The 22,505-nt window shown below is 43.4% G+C and overlaps 1 protein-coding gene across 1 annotated transcript; it reads right to left on the minus strand.

Moving 5' to 3' along the window:
• Positions 1-1,648: 1,648 nt before the first annotated feature.
• LOC109755267 (methyl-CpG-binding domain-containing protein 9-like) lies at positions 1,649-21,243 on the minus strand. The gene is made up of 11 exons (XM_045229410.2): positions 20,249-21,243; positions 9,896-9,981; positions 9,231-9,553; positions 7,936-9,060; positions 7,154-7,825; positions 6,104-6,397; positions 5,063-5,398; positions 4,766-4,861; positions 3,939-4,448; positions 2,293-3,744; positions 1,649-2,110 (listed from the first exon to the last, which is right to left on the minus strand). The coding sequence occupies exons 1-11, from the start codon at positions 21,109-21,111 to the stop codon at positions 1,862-1,864; spliced, it is 6,006 nt and encodes a 2,001-aa protein (XP_045085345.1). The 5' UTR covers positions 21,112-21,243; the 3' UTR covers positions 1,649-1,861.
• Positions 21,244-22,505: the final 1,262 nt, after the last annotated feature.

The following is a 22,505-nucleotide window of genomic DNA, read 5'->3' on the forward strand; positions in this document are numbered from 1 at the left end:
CTGTGCCGCCTCACCTCAGCGCCCGACGCAGAACCGCGCAAGGCCACCGACGCAAAACCCGGCCACCGGCAAGGGGGACCCAAGGATTGTTGCTGAACGGCAAGAATACTCACCGGGGAGCCTAATTGCCCTGTCGCCGTCGTCCAGCTGACAGGATGCCTGGATCCCAACCAACACGCCCATCTGCCACCGCCGCTGCGCCTCCACCACCACCAGCCGAGGCCACGGCAGGGGCGGACGCCCATAGTCCGCGCCGCCCGTGGCCCTCGCCGACTGGTACCAGATCTGGTCATCTGCCGCCGCTGAAGCCCACCGCGCACCACCTCCGCTGCAGCCCCTTCAGGCCGCCGACCACAACTCGCGTCGCCGTCGCCAGCTGCTGCCGCCGCGCCGCCACTCGACCCGTAGGCCCTCGCCTGCCGAGCCGAGAGGCGAGGGGAGGGAGGCATGAGGAGGGAGGCGGGAGGTGCCCGCACGCCGTGGGAGGGGGGATGGGGATGATGTGCTTTCCTCCTCTTGTCATCGCTTCTGAGATTCATAAGACCTCCTTCATCTTTGAGGGAAGAATCTCTATTTCAAGCATATAGCCTCGCGAAGCATGTGTTAGGTTTATCAGTAGGGTGCCATCTTTGGCTTATACATCGTCCTGATATCATTTTGTATGGGACGTGCTATGTGTTGTCGGCGGATCATTTTAAAAGATCTGCCAGGCTGCGAGCCGTCAGATCCTAAGTAATCTTGTGGCTGAGCGTTGTCCTCACTTTTGCAACACACAGTCTTGTTGTATAATTCTTTTTGTAACAGAGGTCTTGTTGCATTTTTTTGCAATAGAGGACTTGTTGCAGATTTTTTTTACGTCTTTACTTTTTTCAACATAGGTGATGTTGCGGAAAATATTACAACGAAGATGTAGTGGCCAGTGAGATAATGGAGAATAGTGTGGTGGGCGGGCCACACTTGGGACATGCGTCACGCATTGGAGGCAGCGGACGCCCCTGGCTGTTCCCAAGCTTTTTCCCCAATTGTATGCTCTCAAATTGATAAATGAATAAAGCATGTGGTTAGCTTAAAAAAAAACCTCGCCCGCAGCGCTTCGGCGAGGCTGCGGTAGGCGGAGGAATCGTCGACGCGCGGCCCATCAGCCCGCTGGAGCTTGCCATTGCTGTCAATTGGCGTGGGGGAGGATTTGCAGGTGTCAATGCCAGCACGGTCAAGCAAGTCTTCGGCGTACTGCTGTTGGGAAAGGAAGAAGCAACCCGCGGTGCGCGTGACACGAATACCAAGGAAGAATCTCTCTGAAAAAAAAACCAAGGAAGAAGTGCAGAGGGCTCATGTCCTTCATGGCAAATTCACCAGTGAGGTGATGAACTATGTGCTGGAGCAGTGCCAGAGTATTGACAATCATGTGAATGTGAGTACAAATTAAATGGCACCAGATCCTCGGGTTTTCAGACCTAACATAAATGATCTGTATCCCTGACCCTGAAAGCCAAAACAGGTTAGCCCGAAAGGAAAAACTAGTACGCTCTCATGCATTGCAGCTGCTCCCGGCGGAAAAATTAAACGCCAGCTCTTTGCCGCTACCATCCTCGAAACAACACACTTTCCTTCTTTGCTGGCCCAAACATATCTAAGGCGCACAACTATATAGTCTGATAAATCTGACTTATATTAAGATGAACGGTCAAGGTTGCACCCTTGCAGGAACACCAGAATCAAAGCTATCCCTAAAGCCTCAAGGGACCACATAATAACCAAACTCTGTCTATAGTACCATCTCTGTCACCACAGCGTCATATTATTGTTGAACTGTCTGCGGAACATCTAAGTTTGGGGTATACAATAAATCGAGCGGCGCAAATTACGACGCTGACGGTTCTGGCTCTTTCCCCTTCCTCCCGTTGTTCACAACTTTTGTACTGTCAGCCGGCGGCACGGTGCTTGGCTCCTTGGTGTACATGATACAGTCGTCGAGAGTGTAGATCCTGAGAGCGAGTGAGGATACAGTTGAGGTCTTGATAGCTACTGTGAAGGAGGACCAGTACCACCAATCATTTTTCAAGAACTCGGATTTTATCACTCTCTCCAACATGCTGGTCGCCAGTACCATCTGGAAGAGGCACAGTATAGATACGATTAATCAGTACAGTGGCTAATAACAGCCCTCTCAAGCATTTATTTTGTATGGAGATGATGATGTTAGAGAGCTTTTAATATAATGGACAGGCACAAAAATAATAAACACTTTTTTTGTGGCACAAATTAAGGTGAAGAAATAGATGATGAAGTCACCTCGGATATTGATTCTGCACGCTTCACAAAAGAACGCCATGAACGCCTTCTCATTTGTTGAGACTTTGAGGCTCTGAAAGCTTCCTCAGGCAAGGCTGCTTCTATATCAAGCAAATTGATCTTCTGTTGCTTTAGGATATGGGAGTTTCTTCCTGTAACAGGTCTCAATGATGACTCCGGAACCAAGCCACCGTTAACAGCCAGCAATCTTGTTGGCTTGTCTGTTGCAGAAGATGCTGCTTCCTCACAGGAAGTAGTATCAGTATCAGGGGCTGGCTCCTTACTTTTTGACACATTTTCATCACAGGAAGTACTAGCTGCAGGACAATCTTGAGCAGAATTGGACCCCTCCTGCCCTAAATTTTGTGCAGACATTGCCTGGCATTCCTCTAAGGAGCTGGAAATACAATCATCATTTCGGATGTCATCTTGCTTTTTGTTTTTATTCAGAATGACTGGAGGATCAATAAAAGCTGCACGTGAAGGGACAAAAGACGGAACTCCGTTTGATCCAATGAGTCCAATATCCTTCACTATCTCCTTGTTTGAATCATTGGTGACAAATTTTCTGCTAATCTGTTCAAAGTCATATGGGCATGACTTGAGTTTTGTGGACTCAGTGGTGGAGCTAGGATCAACCGAAGAATCCTTGTCCTTGTTAACATGTCCATTGCACTTTCCAGCATGATCTTCATACTCCGTTGATGTGAAGTAAGTCTCGTGACATGCTGTGCAGTGGTGTTGAGCAGGCCATATAGGCTCTAAGCAGTCGCAGCGGCATGTTTTCCCCAAAATTGCTGCAGCCTTGGTACTGGGAAGTTCCATAAGCTGCTGCTCGCTGCTGTTCGATGACCCCTTGGATGATACTGGAGGATCACTGAGAACAAAATTACCCAGCTGGTGATGAAGATGCCTCTGCCGCTGCCGCTGCCACTGCCACTGTTGGATAGCACGTTTCAGCTCCTTCTCCCTTGGATCGTATTCCCTTAGCCAGTCAACAAGGCTATGGATTTCTTCATCCAATTCATAAACAACGACAGATGCAGAATTCCACCCTTTACAATCAGAAGTGGATGGTGGGTCCCTCTCATTGCTTATCAGCATGCTTCCATCAGCGACCAGTAAAGGACGTTTACCAGATCGTCCTAACACCCAGTACAGTCGACCCAAGGAATCCTTTCCCAGAAAATCTCTTCTCAGGCATGCCATATTAAGCTCTGACTCTACTGTGCCAATTGACTCCTGCACTTTTGAAATCTGGTCCGATAAAGTATCCATTTCACCATATGAAGTCCTCATTTCCTCCTTATCTTTAAGATCCTTCAATTCATAATTCAAAGCATAAAACTTCTTCTGGAGATCATTGAACTTATCTGGACATTTTTCTATATGTTCTCTTATCAGGACTGTGTTGAGCATTTCATCACAAAGAAATTTCAGCATATCTATTCTCTGCATTTTGAAGATAAATGTTAGACAATGTAGGTTGTCACTTTGTCCACTATGAAAATCAACACAGAGAAATTATTAGGTCAAGTAAAATCATATAAAGGAATATAGCGAAATGTGCAATACACAAAGAACTAAAACTTCCAAACAGTAAATAGTAGAGATATCTACTTGAAACATAGAAGAGAAAACCATACCTCTTGTGTGCTAAGCTCCCAGTACTCCTTTTGTGCCACTGTTGCAGCTAACTTAATAAGCATGTCATGATAGGGTCCTTTCCGTTGTGGTTTCAAATCCTGAGTAGCCTGGTCAAGATGTGATTTGTTTTGAGCTAACATGCACGATGGTTTGCCGTGAAATGCATGAGACTCTGCTCCTTTTCGCTGTCGTTTAAAATCCTGAGCACCCTGGTCAAGATGTGATCTCTCTGGCTTTAACTTGCACGATGGGCAGAACCAGTTTCCTCGTGGTATACGAGTTAGTGGTGGTCTCAGGCAATAAGTATGGTACTCCGCGTCGCAGCCATCACACAAGAGAACAATGTGATCATCTCTATCAATGCCACATACTTTGCAAATACCCACCTCCCATGGAGCTTTAGGTAATTTGGTCGCTGCAGTCACAATGTCATGTAGCTCCTCATGGATTTCTGAACCAGTATTCTCATTAGAGAGGTAACTATCAAATCTCTGAACAAGGTCAAGCACCTGCACCAGCCATGTAAAAAGAACAGAAAGCCAAAAGGTTTACTAAAATCCTTAGAAATAATATAACTTAGTAAACAGGAAATTTAACAGTAAGCTAATATATGCTCAAATCAGCATAGATAATCCCAATGAGATGGTATAAAGCTAACTAAGTGACCCAGTTCTTTTTCTATTTGCAATATTATCTTGATCAAACAACAAGGAAACACAGAGCATGTTCTGCAATCAAAAGACACAATTTGCTAAAAATGTCCTTTAACCAGTTGAAAAGTAGGTGTTCGAAGCAGTAAACTACCATACAGAGAGGGATAACAAACCTCTGTCTTATACAATTCAAAACTCTTAGAGAAATCTGCAACCAGTTCCACTATATCCGTTCGATCGGCACATACAGCATACAGATTACGGATTACCTGCAGGTAAACATAACAGATCAGCAAATTTTGTAGTTTGTGCACAAGCTAACAGACAGTGTGCTGAAACTAGAAAACCAAGTTAACAGTTAGCTTGTGCAGGAGTATTTGCAGGCACATGAAGTCATCCATGGAAAATCTGAGAAAATATCCCATGCGTGACCATGGCATAATACAAAAAGGGTGTTAAGAAAAATGTACCTCTTGCACATCCTCAAAAAAAGTCTCCCAGGATCCACAGTAAGCTCCCATAGCCAACCTTATATCAATTGTGCGGAAGTCCAAAGGGCGTGGCACCATACCAGAAAACCCAAGGATGCCCTCATCCTCATACTCATTAGAGTTCACTACAATAGTTCCAAGCAGATCCCCAAAAAGCTTATATTCATCTGAGGAAATGGCATGGCGCAGGGCAATACGACACTTCTTCAAGATAATCTCTGAGATGGAAATAGTTTTCCTTTCATTTCTTGGGTTTTCAGGCTTTTGTGGCACTATTGCACGGCATGCCTCTGACAACACAGATAAAACAGCTTTCTGTAAAAAGAAAAAAAAATGTTTACTGTATTTTCCAAAGTCCCCTAGTCACAAGGGTCCTCAAAATAAAAGATAGAGAAAAGTATCATGGCAACGAATAAGTCTAACAAGGCAGCGGGCGAATACATTTCACAACATAAGCATGGCCATGCTATGCACTGATTTCTCTTCGGGCAGCTATATATATAGTAAAACTTTGGTTAAACTGCGATGCTGACAGAAAGTTCATGTTAACCGAAGTTTCCTGCCCAGGCTAAATAAACAAAAACATGTAAATACAAAATACATCATCTGACTGTTTTCCAAGGTTTCAAACAAAATTCTACAACGATTCCTGTCATCCTTTTAAAGGGATACAGTACTTCATCACATAAAATAGTAAAACAAAAGAAGTGTTAGGGGAACTAGAAAACGGAATTTATGCATTTGTATTGACGGCCAAGGGCAAAAAAAATGAGGAGCTGTAATCTAGACCGCAACCCACACAACAAACGGTACTAAAACATAAACTAATACAAACTCATACTTTTATTTTTGCAACTCGTTACTTTTTAAGAGAAAAACACCATAAGCATTGCAGCTCGATCTATCAATAAAAAGGTTTTTATAAGGGCCTGAGAGCAGGTCGAAGCCAGAAAAAGGAAATTAAACGCAGTCTGGAACAACAAGAATACAATGACTGCAGCCTGCAGGAGCATTACTAACCTTGGTTCGTCCAGATGCATTAGCCTTGTAGACCTCTTTACTTATCGAATGTTCCAAAATTTTCCTTGCCCATTCTGGTGGTTTTCGGTCCAAAGCTTCATAAACACAATTTCTAATTCTCGTTCCCACATTTGTCGGTAATTTTCTCACAGGCTCTAGTGCTTCTGCCCAATCTGGCAATGTTCTGTTATCAGCAATAGGCACCTCAGCAGAATACTTGTAATCCATCATATAAACCTTGTTTCCTTCACTTGATAGAGAACTGCATATCAAATTCTCTGCCTCCAGAAGCAGCTGAAAGTACAAGACAATAATTACAGTGCAGCAAAAATAAACATAAATTTTACCATCGTCTAAAATAAGAACATGGGAAATTTATAATATCTCACAACGAACGCAACACAACATCCTTATAAAGTATATTCGATATTATCAAAATATCACACAGCTGGACAAGGAATCAATGTAGTCAAGATATCTCCAGCCAAATAAGCAAAATCAAGAATCTTGTCTCCACAGATAATATTAACAACAAAATTCCTGCAAACAGGTGGAAAAGCTCTGAAAAATATCATAGAAAAAAACAAATGGGCAGAGTCTCGTAACTGATTATATATGCTCGCCTTGCTAGGCTTGTACATACCTCTTTTTATTATCACTACGAAATACATATAAATACAGAGTAATGGCATTCCCTGTTGTTTTACCCTAAAAAACAGAAAGCAATACTGATGGTGACAGGTAACCAAAAAACCAAGGTTTTTTCCTAAGCAGGATAAAACAGGGATATGTGTTATGTCCCTCATGGAAACAACATAGAAACATACTATTATGTAGAGTTAATGTGTATAAAATAATTGTACAGGGTTGCAATCAAAGCAAATATTCATAAATGGAAACAAAAAGTTAAAAGAAAAGTCTAAAAACAGATAGCAAATAACCATAGCATACAGCAAGCTAAAGACAACTCATGTCTGATTGAAGAAGGAAAGGAAGGAATGATCCAAATGAATCACAAGGTTCAGCTAATTGTTGAAATAAAATGCTTACCAGGGCATCCTTCTCCATGCCGGCAACCCCAGGTACTGCTCCGCACAGGATGCCACCATCACCGTGTAGGCAGCGGAATAACTTCACCCTTTCTCGACTGGAAATATCTGACACATCCATGCACCCATTTATGGAAGAAATAGCTAACATATACCTTCTAGCCAACTCTGGCCAAGTCAACTTGTTAGCAGTTAGCATATCAAAGTTAAAATCCTTTGTTGAAATAAGGCTCTCAGTGTCCTTTCTTCCGCGCCTGGGTTTTGATTCTTTGGGGTCAATGCTGAGCTTTGATAATACCTCACCAAAAAGAACCTTAATGAGTGCAAGATGAACGCCGGGCAATATTGTACCAGTGCACCTCCCAAGTGTCTGGGCTGCCAATTTATCTAGACGAGCTTCCTTCATAGAGGAAGTTTCAACAGGAATAAATATAGACACAATCTCTTCATTATTAGAGAGACCAGACTCACTATTTGAATGTGATGTAGAAGCATTTGCAGGGGAATTCATTGGTGAAGAGTAATCCCTACATTCCTGAATGCCCTTTGACAGTGTTTCTTTCTGACTTGCACAAATTGGCCATGGGTCAGCAAGTTCATCTTCTAATTGTTCATATGAAGGCACTTCTTTGAGATCAATGATTTCAGCAAAGCGCCCCAAGAACTCCCATATCTGCAAGAAATTTTCAATAAGATGGATGCAAGAATAAAAATGAAATGCACAACTTTGTAAAGATGTGTTTCTCAAATAGTAGAAACAGTGAAAGATATGTAAAGAGCTACCTGGAAAACATCTGCCGCCGATTCTAGTTGAAGCTTATGGCTAATAGGACGCCCCGGAGGTAGCTTGCGGATGCTAGAACCGCTGGGCTGAGCAGGATCGTGTAGCCCAGCCACCCCACCATGTCTACCATATGGTGTATCTACATTACTTTGACCATCTTTATGCACAGATAAAAGTAAACCACTTGCAACTGTTACAGAAGAACGAAATTCTGCCCTATTGCACAAGAACTGGTAGTTTATGCAAGACCTGGATCTAGGAAGAGACTCCACAATTTCTTGAACAAATTCCAAATCAAGCCCAATTCTATCATGGCATAACCAATTCTTCAGTAATGTATAAGTAGATTCCACATCATTCTTCTTTTCTGTAACTCGTGGTATACTGGGGCCATTGGATGAGCAAAATCTAGTTAAGGGAGCGTAAGGACCATCAAAGTTCTGACATCCCCTCCCCTTGTTTAATAAATAATTTTCGCTGCTGTGTGTGCATGAGAATACCAGATGCCCATGTTCCTTATACATTTTTTCACATGCTTCCACCATAGCAGAAGAAATCATCCCCCATACTGAAGAGGGCGATGTTCCCTCAAATGTAAACTCACCAATTTGGTCATTAATATTGGCTTCTTTACCTGGTGGAACATTCTCAGAATTTGATGGTAGTATTTGTGACATCATATTTGAGCTCTGTACATCATTGCGACATGAAGAAGTCCTTTGATCCTCCGTATCACTGGTAAAAATTGATAAGAAATCTTGACTGGTCTCAGAGGGAGTATCCACCATCATATAAATATCATCATCCATATCATTAGCAGTATCTCGAATAAAACTGCTACTTTCCTTTGTTTCAGCGGCCTTTCTTGCACCATTCTGAGAGAGAATGGTCGAGGCTTCTGGAAGGGGGAACACTGAACATGGTAACCTTCTGACCTTAAACAAAGGCGCAAAACTCCCTCCATCACACACCTCACACTCAAATAGTGAACCAGTGACTCTATCATGCCAGTAAGATGTAAAACCCACCGGCCATATCTGGTGGCAATTGTGGTAGCTTGCATGTTTATCGATTTCTCCCAAGTTAGTTATGAAGAAATCTTGATATTGAACAGGTAGGCCAACCTAGAGTAACAACACAATAAAGCAGTGTTATCAAAATCAGCACCAAAGTGAACGTAAGATAAGAGAACTGCAGTATAAAAAAACAAAGGCTGTACCAGTAGGAAACAATAACATCTAAAATGGGCACAGGATGAAGAAACAGAATCTGAAACAGGTAATGAGATACTCACACTGTGATGATGTTGTTGACGGTTGCAATTTTCCGCAAGAAATTTTGGAGGCTTTGGTGGATTTCTTTCTTCTGCAGGACTCGGGGTTTTTGCTTTCGTAAAAAATGATGGCTCCGTAAAAGTGCTGGAACTTCCAAACTCGTGCTTCTCAGAAAACTTGCGAAATGCTGATTTTTGTGGAAAATCTCTTCTCCTGCCGCGTGTATGATTTGACCTCTGGTCTATGTTTCCATCAGCAATGAAATTTTGATCCACAGGAGGAAATTGTTGTCTCGTGCTAAAACAACGAGGAAGACTAAATGCTGGCATAAAGTGATTCCCATCTGCAACATGATAGCCAGAAGTAGATTATTATAAGATGCACCACAAATGATGGTCAATAGTTACATTAGAGACCAGTCAACTATAGCATTAAAACGGTAGCATGACCCATAGTTTTTTGGAACTGGAATTAAAATTGCCCTTTATGGATAAACACATACTACGCCTAAGTGGCCGCACATGCACTGAACATGGGGCAAGCAGAAGTTTATCTTGATGGTGTTAGCACAGCAAATTGTTATCTAAAAAGTTACAGTGCATAAAAGATTAAAAGGTGTGGAAATCTCCAACAAAAAGCAAATACATCTCTCTTGCAGTACATATGATTGCTCTAATATCCTTACCAAAAGGAGTTGTATTATTCAACTGCAGCCCCTCAAAATGTGGAGTAGCCAATTCAATCAAATGAGCTCCATCAGCAACACTTACTCTGCGAGGATCAAAAGAAAATATTAACTCTACTGATGATAATGTCTGTACAACAAAGGTTATTAGAAAATTTCCTATAACATTTCTGATATTATTATTTCAGAGCACCCAAAAACAGTCCATTTTATAAATTTTATCGCAAAATAGTTGTGACAAGTTTTTTTTTGCATAAACAGAATTTCAAGAAATCAGAAGTTTTTTTTTTGTACTCCAAACAGATCTTTCAAGAGTAGTCAAAACAATAACCATGTGACAATAAAACAGCGAGCATCATGTAGAGTAATGAAAGCACTGCTCTGTAACACAATGAACCAGCTATAGAAAATGCAAGCATGCTTTCAACGCTTATTCTCTTCAGCATAGCACATAAAAGTAGCCTAAAACAATGGAAGGATATTAATGATTTGATTGTTCTACAATTTAGTTTACAGTACTACTGAGAATTAATGGAACGCAACCTATTCACAACTGTTATGGTTGTAAACTTCTTAACACACTGATATGCAAAGACAATTGAGAAAATTCAACGCCATAATAATCACTAAAGGTACAGAACAACAATCATCAAGATAACTAAACATTGTACAGAACGATGGCACATATATACGGCCAAGTCTTGATAATAATCACTGTAGGTACTTTATGTACTTTTAACAAATTCCACATCACTGTTCCAGCATGTATATCTTACAAGAAATGGCTGTACATATAACCAATAAAGTAGAACAATTTGGTGTAGGGACACCTGGTTGAATGATTTCTGTAAGTACATAAGCATTTGTGTTTATGTGGATCTAAATGTGATATTAAAATAAGTAGAAGAGAAGTAGAAAAAAAGGGAATACTTGAGAGTTGATGATCGAAAGCATAGAAGTTACTTTCTGACCGACATTCATTTTCTATAAATTTAGTGTGAAATATATCTTTTCAAAATACAAGAACCAAGCAATCTGACATGTGACCATGGCCCAGTCTCCAAAGGAGACTATCCTTGCAATATGTATGGAATAACTCAACCAAAATAGGAAAGGACTAAAACCATAACATCAGTGCACTCTAACCTACACTTGAAGTCAGGCCAGAGTCCATCACTAAGCAGTTTGACAAATGCTCGCCTAATCTTATAGGCTGTATATGATATTGAAATGCTTAATAAAGGAAAGGCGTCATTTGCTAACAATTGGGTAAAATGCATATGAACTGATCAGAAAAATTTGCAGCCATGTGAGAGTTGTCATCAATGAAAAAAAAATAGCACGATACCCGCAAAAAATAGCACACAATCAAATATAGCTTCGCCCTTCTCCAGATGCTACACAAGTTATAGCACGCTAATAGCATGCTATATTTGAAAATAGCATTTTGCAAAAAAATGCCAAATATATCCAGAAATAAAGGATTTCAGCAACTACATTTTTTCCTGGAGCAATACATGCACAAGGTCCAATTCCATGGCATAAACATGCACATTCCTTTCATACCCAGATTCAGAAGTGGTTTGGGCTTGCAGAGGACAAACAATAGTAAATTAGTAATACAAGAGAAGAACAAGTGGACACGCATAGATACGATACCATCAAGCACAACAGATGTAGTATTAGGTTGATACCAAGTACTTATAATTAAGATAGGAAACTGTAGTTCCACTATAGGTGATCTAACATAGAATCAACATGTTTTATTCAATGAAAAAATTGCAACGGCTGGCGACGAGGAGCAACAAGGCGGCGGCAAGTTCAGCGCGACTAGCTTCCTCTGCCACGGCGACAGGAGCAGCAGGAGGACGATGCGGATGGGGACTTGGGCGAGGAAATAGAATGAAGCCGACACTGCTACTTGGAGACTGAATGAAGAGAGGATGCTCTCACTTGCCGGCTGACTTGCCAGCACCGGCGGCTTGGCTGACATCGGCGCGCCGCCACTGACTTGTTGGAGTTGGAGATGTGGCTGACGCCGCTACTTGGAGACGGGAGGAAGAGAAGCCGCTGCCGCTCACGAACCGCCGCCGTCTCCTTCACTCATGAGTCATGAGATGCCGCCGCCGCCGCCCTAGGTCACGAGCTATTGAGCTAGTGGAAAATGGTGGATGAGGGTCACGAGTCGGCTAGATTAGGTCGATGGGCTGTTGCATTTGTTGCGTCTACGAGAGAGAGTGAGAGTGGGTTGGGCCGATATCAGATGGGTCGTGTGAATGCTAAAATGCTAAAACGTTTTTTTGTTTAGCGCCGGATTAGCATCGTAGCGAGCAAATTAGGTAAAACATAACGTGGCCCTTCCCGATATGCTATAGCAACGCTATAAGGCCGAAATAGCACGCTATTTTTTAGTTGGTTGTCATGTTAAAAGAAGAATAGAATAGATGATTAGTGGGTTTCCTATACATAACTTGTTAAGGGATCCCCTGGTAGACCTCAGGTAACTCACAATTAGGAAAGGCATTCTTGACATCATGTTGAGAGACAACCTAGTGTCGAACAAAAGCCACGACAAGGGTGCAAACTGTGTTTATGTGGGCAACATGAGCAAATGCCTTGTCTTAGGCATGACCATTCTCATGATGAAAGCCACGAGCAATAAGACGAGCCTTGTAGAGCTCAAGAGAACCATCACGACCAGTCTTAACCTTGTAGACCCACTTACAATTGATGGGAGTGTGTCGGCAGGCAAAAAGGACACGGGTGGGGTGGACGCTCAAAGGCACACGAGAGTGGCTTTCCAACGGGCCCGATGGAGAGGAACGGCTACCGAGTGAACCTGATTAGAGCGAGACAGGCAATGATTGTCAATCTAGGCAATGCGAATGTGGCTAGGAACAAGGGGATGCAGCGACAACAAGGGGATGAAGATGGTGGTGAGAGATCAAGAGGAACTCGACTAGAGAAGACCGGGAGAAAAAGATTAGGAGAGAGACGAGTTGCGGCTTCATGAGTAAAAATCAAATCCCTAAACATAACTTCTGGCACCATGCGAGGAAATATGCAACTTTTATTTCCACGAGGCCATAGGCTGTGGCCCCATAAGGCAACGAAACTAAGAGATGATATTGCTGTCACCCACATGTGAGGGGAATGTGATTTGGATAAGTATTGAACTGGACCATTTAAGAATCCAATTTATAAATAGGACATGGTATGAGATTTTTTACATCTAGACACTATATGCTCCGATTTCGAACCCGGCACACTAGATATATTATTCCTAATATGCGACGGTACTAGGATTATGGAGTTTTTTAGCAAGATTAACCAACCCTCTTAAATAGGATAATCTGACTTCTATAGAACTTGAATAACAAACTTGTCATATGGATATTACTTGTTTATGGCATGGTGTGGTTGCCTCCTAGTGTTTTACTTGTGGAAGTTTACAGCCTTCTAGAGTTTATTATGTGCTTCTAGTTGTTATATATGCCCTTTACTCTTGTGATTTTGTCTGACATTTAAATACTCTCCGCATGTGTATTACCCGTTCACTTGTGTCTATTATCGTAATGAGGCAGTACACTACCCTGCCAAGTCTAGCTCCGACATCATCTGTATTTGTATCTACATCCTAGTGCTATCCACTCTGCTTCTAAATCCAACAAAATAATGTGGTATAGGGCATGGTCTGAGCAGTATCCGATCAAATCCACTGCACTTGTACCTGTAGGCTACAAGGAATGGATCATGCTCCACGCCACCCGATGACGAATAACACCCTAAGGTGTGAAGACATTAATCATGAAATTACACCATACTTCCTATTCTTTGGTGGAGACACCAACGGTAGAAAAATAGGATGAAATGACATAATGTGGGCAAGGGTGGTAGTGGGTCACCAACACCGAGGGTGTTGGTGGCAGGGTGGCATCAAGATATCACACGATGAGTTCCGTTGCTCCTTTATTGCGGCCAATGTTTCCACCACACCCTCCTATATGATCATAACATATTGTAGGCGGTTTGATGTTCTTGAAGGTGTCCATGGGTGGGTATGGCCACCATATTGTTGTTTCTGGCCTCCAACTTACCCCAAGAACACTTGATGGCAAAATCAATGATGAGCACAAGGAATTATGTATCTTCGTTCATGGCGCGGTAGATGTCATAGGAAGTTGTTGGTTGCTCCTTGAATAGGACGAGGCACAAGTCAAGAGAAGAGAATGTATGATTGGGAGATAATTTACTTCATCATTTATTGTTTTCCTCTCAAGCATATGGTCTTCTACATACATAGGAAGCTCCTCTTAGCAAGTTCACCATGAAGATATCGGTAAATGGGAAAAATCTTCAATCCAGAAAATATGGCAATGTGATCATGAGCAAACCGAGTACACCCTCAATCCCAAGGATTCTCATAGATCTTGCAATATGTGAGTCCTCTGGGATGTAGGTTGTCAACTCAATATAAGAGGTTACTCAATGACATGGCTCGCATGATGTCTCTTCCTTGATTCATCTCCCCTACATGGCCTAAGGTAATTCCCTTTGTGTGGCGAAATCGTCACATAGAAGTTCACATAGATGCCATTGGCTAGATAGGGGGATACCATGGCATACCCCTCCGAGAATCACCATCGATGCGTGCGTTGAAATGTAATGTCTCATGAACTTAACTAATCGCTTGTGTAGAAGGTCCCACTTAGACTCCTATGAAGATCCACTGAATTGTGTCATGGTTCCTTAAACTCACAAAATACAAGTGACACTGGCGATCAAACATTATTTGTCTTAAACCTTGAGAGTTTGCTACTCCAAGTCTTCAGAAAGTACCTAATAGCTTTTTAATGTTCAGACGCAACGACGATTCCAATTTCACATCATAACTATGTTTATAGTTGGTCGAATGACAGAAAGAAAGATAAGTTCACATCTCAATCGAACCTTTATAAGGAGTTAGAAAAAATGACCATCTACAAGTAATGTGTAAGAAAGAGTTGCCCCGTTAATGAAAAATAATGGAAATAGTTAAAACTAGCAATAGCAGCCGCAAGTAGAAACATAGTGACGATAATTTTCAGCCGCGGCAATGGTCGCTGACTCCTTATAAGGGTATACATAAATGCCAAACAGGCAATGTTAGGGAAAGCAACAAACCAAAACTGCTCCTGCATCCTCCGCCTGCACGACACGGGCGGCCAGCCGATCCATATTTTCAGGCGGCCGTCTTCCTGAGCATCTTCTCCTCCTCGCTGCCAGGAGTGGCAGCCGGGCTTGCCTGCATAGCTGACGACGGTGGCAAGCCTCCATTCCTGTTTTCGTCCAATAGTCCTTGGTGATGTACTTTGCGACAGCTTGACTCAGTAATGGCACACGTGATGCAACAGCGGCATCAGTTTGTGGCTGGGCAGGGGCTACATCACGCCTTCCTATTCCCGATGGCGTTGTCTTGCCGCACGCGCCCCAGTGGTGGAGGAAAGGGAGCCAACACAGCCACCATGTCCTTGATCTGGAGAGCCTATTCATCTAGCAGGGGCTAGCACTGCTCCCAAAGCGCCTCCTCAGAGTTATGGCATGGTTGGATGAGGAGGTGGCAATGCAACAGATGTCGCGACCATCACCCGTGTACCAAAGGGTATGTGACGGTGGCCATGCAACAGATGTCGCAGCCATCGGGCCCGATATGGCCGATACGCTGTTGGGTACTATCGGTCATGCTTGGCTAACTAGCGTTGCCTCCATCCACGCGGCATCGGCTGAAAAATGGTCGCCGGAAGGGTTGGACCTCAAGATCTAGCAAGGTTCGTGTGTAATCTGCTGCCACATGTGGTGATGTCTCATGTAAATCTATCATATACTGCCACTTGCGAGGATGGTGTTGGTATGCCTAATCGTCTCAAACTTGGGATTTGGGCGGTGCATGTGACCTTCTGCCCTCATCAAAGTATGTGTTGTGTTTTGGCAAGCGGATCTTGTCGTGGTTCGACCGCATGCTCATGTGGGCCTGGTCATCTCTTGCGTGACATCTCATGTCATGACCATGCGCATATGCAGTTGCGGGGGTCGTGGGAAGTGGAGGAGATAACATATGATCATTTCAATTGGGTGGTGCTTCTGGAGTACCCGGTCTTGAGCTCCGGGGGAAAACCCTAGGTCTAACCTTGGTTGGTTATACCTGGCAATGGCGGTGCTTTTGCGTGATTACCCTGTTGAAGGCATTGCTTGCAGTTTTCTCGGACCCGATCTTCAGGGTGAAAACCCATGATCTGGCCTTCGATGGTGGATCCAACGGCAGGAACGCTTATACGTCATTTCTTTGATGAGGGCATTTCCTTTGTAGAATCCTTCTCATAGTAATATGTTGTCAAAAGATGGTTGGTGTTGATGGTCGTTGTATATATCATCGATCGCTGTTGTGTCGCTTTAGACTTTTTCTTTTCTTTCTTTCACCTTGGCATAGATTCGGTCTTATATGACTTTTCTTTTTGCCAATGTGATCCTTGTGTGTGTCTGTAGTGGTGGCTGTGTGCATCTTAGTTATGCAGAGATCGGGTGTGTGTTCATTATGCTTGTATCACTCAATGCTACACTATGAGTTAATAAAAAACACCCTTTGTCGAAAAACAAAAACATAAGGGAAAACAAGTCATGGGTGAGAGAAGATATTGGAGTTGGACCATGCTCGATCGAATTAGGATGGACCATAGGGAAGAAAGAAATGGAAAGGATTCAATGGAATTGGTCAAATAAGGAAGGGTTGTGACAATCCAAGGAAATTACTGGCTAAAGGAGACAAAAATATTGAAGATTTTTGTGGCTTTGGATGAAGTTGAAGACAAACAAAAAACTCGATGGAGTAACAAATAACCATGGACATGCCAAATTAAAAAGATCCTTTAGAGATCTGGCTAAAGAATGCGTAGTGAGGTCGAGAGGTCAAGGCCGACAATCCTAAATCTGAAGAAAGAAAGCTAACAACAAGAGTCGTGTCCACTGATATTGAGCAATGGCACGAAGATAACTACACAAGAGGCACCGAAATAGATTGCCATGGTGATATAGGTTAGGCGTGGATGCTAGCAGAAAGACGCAGTACATGTTTGTTTGATGTCCCATACATTGTAGTGCAGGATAGAGATACTGTTCACAATGTTGTGACTCGCAACAAATTCTTATCATGACAAGAATGTAGATTTCATTCAATCTTGTAGAAGATTTCTGGATTATGTGAATACAAAAGAACTAGTTCTGTGGGAAGGTGGCACCAGTGGTACATGAGTGCATTCAACCATCGACCATGTGAGCACTCCGCCCATCCTCTTTTTGTCTCTCTTACCATACATCAGTAAGCCTATCTGTCAAGGCATTTAGGTGCCTTCTTTGTTAGGCTTGTGTTTGGTGGTGGTGGCCCCATGGTGGTTTCCCAACTCCATCCTCGCCCTAGTGTGGCCATCACGATCTACCTCGTAGAGCTAGTGATTCTCAATGCTCGTTAATTTGGGCTTTGCGCCTTCTCTACTAGTTGTATGTCTGAGCAACAGTTTGGCAGCCTGCCTTGCAAGGGGTTTTTGGTCATATTAGGTTCTCACCACTTGAGCTAGGCAACTCATGTGGCTGTGCAAAACCTATATATGGTTGGCCTGGCTTGTGCAGGTTTGATCTTTTGTGGTTTCATCACCGAAGACATGGAGAAACATCAAACATTAGATCAAAAGGACATTGATGTAACTTGGTTTTATCATGGATCTTCTTTGTTGGTGGTATTTCAGTTGTTCCGGTCCATTGTACTATCGTTAATCAATCAATATAGCTAGCCCATTGTTCTAACGGAATCCCCAGCTACCATTTCCTCCAGATTAATTTCCATCCGCAGCTCCGCAGCCAGACACCTTCATCACCGATGCTTCATTTCCTTCTACTCACTACTAGTGATCCATTCTCCAATTAATCACACCAAGCCAAATCATCTTCTCTTGTGAACCCGGTAGATTCATTAATTTCCTGGAACAGACTAGGTGATACCTAACCCCAAACTTAATGGACCGAAAGAGAACCCACAAAAGAGTTCATGATACACATTAAAGAGAACTAGTTCAAATCTCCACACTGGAATTTTGGATAAAGAAAATGCCATACAGCAATATCATGCAACAATGCAAGAGAAACCAATAAGATACCTTCACATTGAAAGAAAATAAGAACAACTACAAATTTCTCTCCTACAGATTGCAAGTCATGGTGATTTTAAAATTCCCTAAGGCTGAACTGCATGTACCTGTCAAGACCCAAACATGCAGGTGTCCTACTTCAATAAACTAGTAACACAAATCAAATTAGCGCCACAACTAGAACAAAATAAAATTATCATTGCGCATGCCCTCACTGTCGTGAAAGGGTGACAACATTAAATTAGCTACAATATCTCATATACCATGTTCTTTGTAGTAAATCAGGGAGAAACATGTAACGACCACGAATGAGACTACAGTGTAATACCTAATTTAATAGCCCCTAAAATAAGATGCAACACATACCATGCCGCACTAATGCTTTAGAAAGCCACTGCTACCAGTTGCTAATTATAGCATTTATTTTAAACCAAGTCATTTAGGTCTCAGTGTTATCAATAGTCAAGCAAAGCAGAAAAATCCAAAGAACATACTAGATTCATATGCTATGTTCTCGACTGGACATCATGTCATAAGAAGTAGCAAACTAAACATCATGTCACGTTCTCGACTGGACTCACCATTAGTACTACTGGCGTTTCATGAACAACAATCTACCTACTTCTTAGAGCTAGCATATATAAAATTCACTGATCAAAATAAGATCTAAAATCATAAGGAGATTATTAAGGGGGAGCTGAGATAACTGCCTGGTGATGTCTCAGCTCAAAAGTTCTTATTTTCTACTGGATTAAATTTATCTTGACAACTATCAAACTCATCAATCAGTATGGTGATATCATCTGTAGCTACAGCAAATAATGTCATAAATCATCTCTCATCTCCCAAAACAAAAAGGCACATCTAATTTTTTCTTGGGGTCTGTCTATGGCACATTGAGTGACCTAGTTGCTACACAACTAAGTGACTCAATCAAACATAAAAAGAAGAGAAAAAGGAAAAAAAGAAAACACCCACACGAATCCCGCGAAAATCAACGACATAGGACTTAATTAGATGGACACGAGCCTGACGATCACTTAGGGCACATCTAGATGTGCTTTAGCAAAACCAAGGGAAAAAAGAAAGACACATCTAATTTATAAATTAATCAATGGTCTTGCGTCGTAAGCCAGCCCGTTAATTAGACTATAGGTAATGCACAAATCTACCAGAAAAATAACTGCACGGTATACCTTCAGGCTCGATTGCTGGAGGAATAAATCAAGTGATCGCCGGGCTCGTGTACTCGATGATGGCATGGCGCATCGATCGGTACCGCGGCAGCAGGATCTACACGGGCTGGGACGGCGGGACTCGCTATCATGGCGCCGCGGCGGTGTCGGTCTGTGGCGTCTGGCGATCTACCGCAGCGGTAGGCGCAGAACGATCTACACGGGCTGGGACGGCGGGACTCGCTAACTGGAGATGTTTTTTTTTTGAGAAGAGAACTGGAGATGGCTAGTCAACTCACGGTGCTGACCTAAACATTAAACACGGGCTGTTCTAAAAAAAAACATTAAAATGGGCTTGTTTTGGGCTTGGGTATACAGCGGTTAACTTTGGGCTTCTACGGATCCCGTACAATGCTACAACTATATACTTATCCGTCAGTACCCCTTAAAAAACTTATCCCTCAGTCGACTCAAAAAAACTTATCCCTGAAAAAAATGTAGTATATACTTCTCCAGTATATATACCAGTGCAATAATTCCTCAAGAAGAAAAACCCAGTGCAATAAATCAAATTAGTGCCACAACTAGAACAAAATAGAATTATCATTGCGCATGCCCTCATTGTTCTTTGTAGTAACTCAGGAAGAAACATGCAAAAACTACGAATTACTCAACACTATGCATGCTGGACTCTTGCTAATTAATGCTTTAAAAAGCCACTGCTACCAGATGCTAATTATAGGCCACAGGGTTATTAACAGTCAGCAAAGCAGAAAAATCCAAAGACGGCATGAACAACAATCATAAGAAGTAGCAAACCAAACATCAGCGATCGATCTAACCTTCTGAAAAGTACTTTCCCTCCGTCCGATTTACTACCCTAAGCAATTCCGGACGGCATGAACAACAATAATCTACGCACTTCTTAGATCTACATATAAAATTCGCTGAACAAAAACAGATGTAAAACCGTAAGTAAATTATCAAGAGGGAGCTGACATAACTGCCTGGTGATGTCTCGGACGGAGATGTCGAGCGGCACGGCTCCTGGCGCACACTCCGGGCACATCCACCCCTCGTTCACGCCCACCGGAGGCCGCCGCACGACGTGGACGCAGGCTTGGTGGAACCCACGTTCGCAGGCGTCGCAGATTACGGTTGTCCCCGGCAGCTCGGGGAGGCCGCAGGACGCGCACGGGTTCCCGCCCCACCCCGCTACTCCCGGATGCTGCGCTGGCGCTGGAGGCAGCCCCTCCACCGACGAACCTGCCGTCGCGGCCGCAATGGCCGACCTCCACCACAATTCCCCACGGTGGTACGCCAGCACTATCTCGCGGGCTTGGTGCACGACCAGCAGCTGGGTCTGCACGTTGGCGGGAGGCGGGAGCTGGGCTGGCCGCGGCGGCGGAGGAGCAAAAGTGGGTGACTGGAGAACCGGCGGCGGCAGCGGCGGAGGAGCAAAAGCGGGCGACCGGAGAACCGGCGGCGGAGAAGCAAAAGCGGGCGACCGCAGAACCGGCGGCCGCAGCGGCGGAGGAGCAAAAGCGGGCGACTGGAGAACCGGCGGCGGCGGGACCTCCAGCGATGAACCAGCGGTCGCGGGCGCACTGGCCGTAGCAGCAGCTAACCTCCAGGATTCCGCACGGTGGTACGCCAGCGCTAGCTCGCGGGCATGGTGCGGCAGCAGCAGGTGGGCCTGCACGTTGGCGGGAGGCCGGAGCTGTGGTGGCGGCGGCGGCGGAAGAGGAGGAGCAACAATGGGCATGGCGGCAGCGAACTCGCGCGGGGGCGGCTGGTGAACCGCCGGCGGTGGCGACGGCGGGGGCGGCTCGTTGAGGTCGAAGTCGAGATGTGGCGGGCGATCCATGGCGAACAGGGGATCAGGGTCGCGCTCAAGCTCAGGCTAGGGTTCGATTCCGGGCATAGCAATGGGGAGGGAGGGAGGGAGGAGTAGGCTACAGAGACAGAGCGTGCAAGGTAAAGCACAAGCGCACGAGGGATCCCGGGGAGAAGAAACGGACGGGCGGACGGAACACGTGGACGAGGGGCCAGGGACGCGTAGGTGGAGATGGGCTGTCAGTGAGCAATGCCGTGCCTGCGTAGATGGGTTGCGGTGGCGCGGAGCGCGTGACATGAGCTCTTTCGCCCGTGGAGTGGTGCTCTACCGTCGGTTGGTGTTGATTGCGTCTACTGTCAGTTGTACACAGAGACAAAATATGTTAAGTGTACTGCTGAGACAGGCAAAAGCAGCTTTTAATTGCATGCTTTGCTGAAACACGAGATATACATTGAAATCATTATCAATGTCTTTATTTATTAGCTTCTATATTACTATTATATATAGAAAAATCTTGTATTAGTTCGGTGCTTTGTTAGAATACGAGAAATTTACTGAAATCGTTCATTAATGTCTTCTTATTATACGAAATATATAGAAACCATTTATTAACATATATCTTGGAAAATCTTGTATTATAATTGTGTGCTCTGCTGGAATACGAGAAATATACTATTGAAATCAGTCATAAATATATATTTTGAAATGGACGAACAACTGGCTGGGGACGCGTAGGTGGAGATTGACTGCCAGTGAGCAATGCCGTGCCTGGGGAGATGGGATGCGGTGGCGTGCAGCATGCGACGTGAGCTCTTTTGGCCCGCGGAGCGGTGCTCTACCGTCGGTTGGTGCTGGCTGCATATACCGTCTGTTGTACACAGAGACAAAACACGTTCAGTGTATTGGGTGGTAACGTATGCAAAAGTAGCTTTCAGTTGCTTACTTTGCTAGAATACAAGATATACATCGAAATTGTTCATTAATGTCCTCATTTATTACCATTTATCTCACTAGTATATATAAAAAAATCTTGTATTAGTTCCGTGCTTTGCTGGAATATGAGGTATATATTGAAATCATTCATTAATGTCGTCCTATTATAGAAAATAGAAACCATTTATTAACATATATCTTGGAAAATATTGTATTAATGTGATCACATCTGTAGTCCTAATGATTTTCTTACATAATGATTGTTATTGTCGTGACTTTTTATTTGCGACTTGAATTAGAGTATATCAAAGCTATAAATAAGAAATATAAAACAATGATGGATATTGTCTACCTTAGTAGTGGCTTGCAGATTTTCTAAAAAGCAATTTTACGAAGATAAAGATTGATGTCAACTTACTTTGGTATTGTATATGTTGGCCTTCGTTGGGTTTGGATGTTGGTTTACACACTGCCAAAAGAGGTTCAGTGCA

This window comes from Aegilops tauschii, chromosome 5 (genome assembly GCF_002575655.3).
Source record: "Aegilops tauschii subsp. strangulata cultivar AL8/78 chromosome 5, Aet v6.0, whole genome shotgun sequence".
In the NCBI taxonomy this organism is placed as follows: Eukaryota; Viridiplantae; Streptophyta; class Magnoliopsida; order Poales; family Poaceae; genus Aegilops; species Aegilops tauschii.

Excerpts from the sequence above, each read along its gene's own strand:
- LOC109755267 (XM_045229410.2), bottom strand. The coding sequence starts at position 21,111 with ATGGATCGCCCGCCACATCTCGACTTCGACCTCAACGAGCCGCCCCCG. Across the intron at positions 7,826-7,935 it reads CGGCGGCAGATGTTTTCCAG|ATATGGGAGTTCTTGGGGCG; the intron begins GTAGCTCTTTAC and ends AATTTCTTGCAG. Across the intron at positions 3,745-3,938 it reads GGGAGCTTAGCACACAAGAG|AGAATAGATATGCTGAAATT; the intron begins GTATGGTTTTCT and ends TTCAAAATGCAG.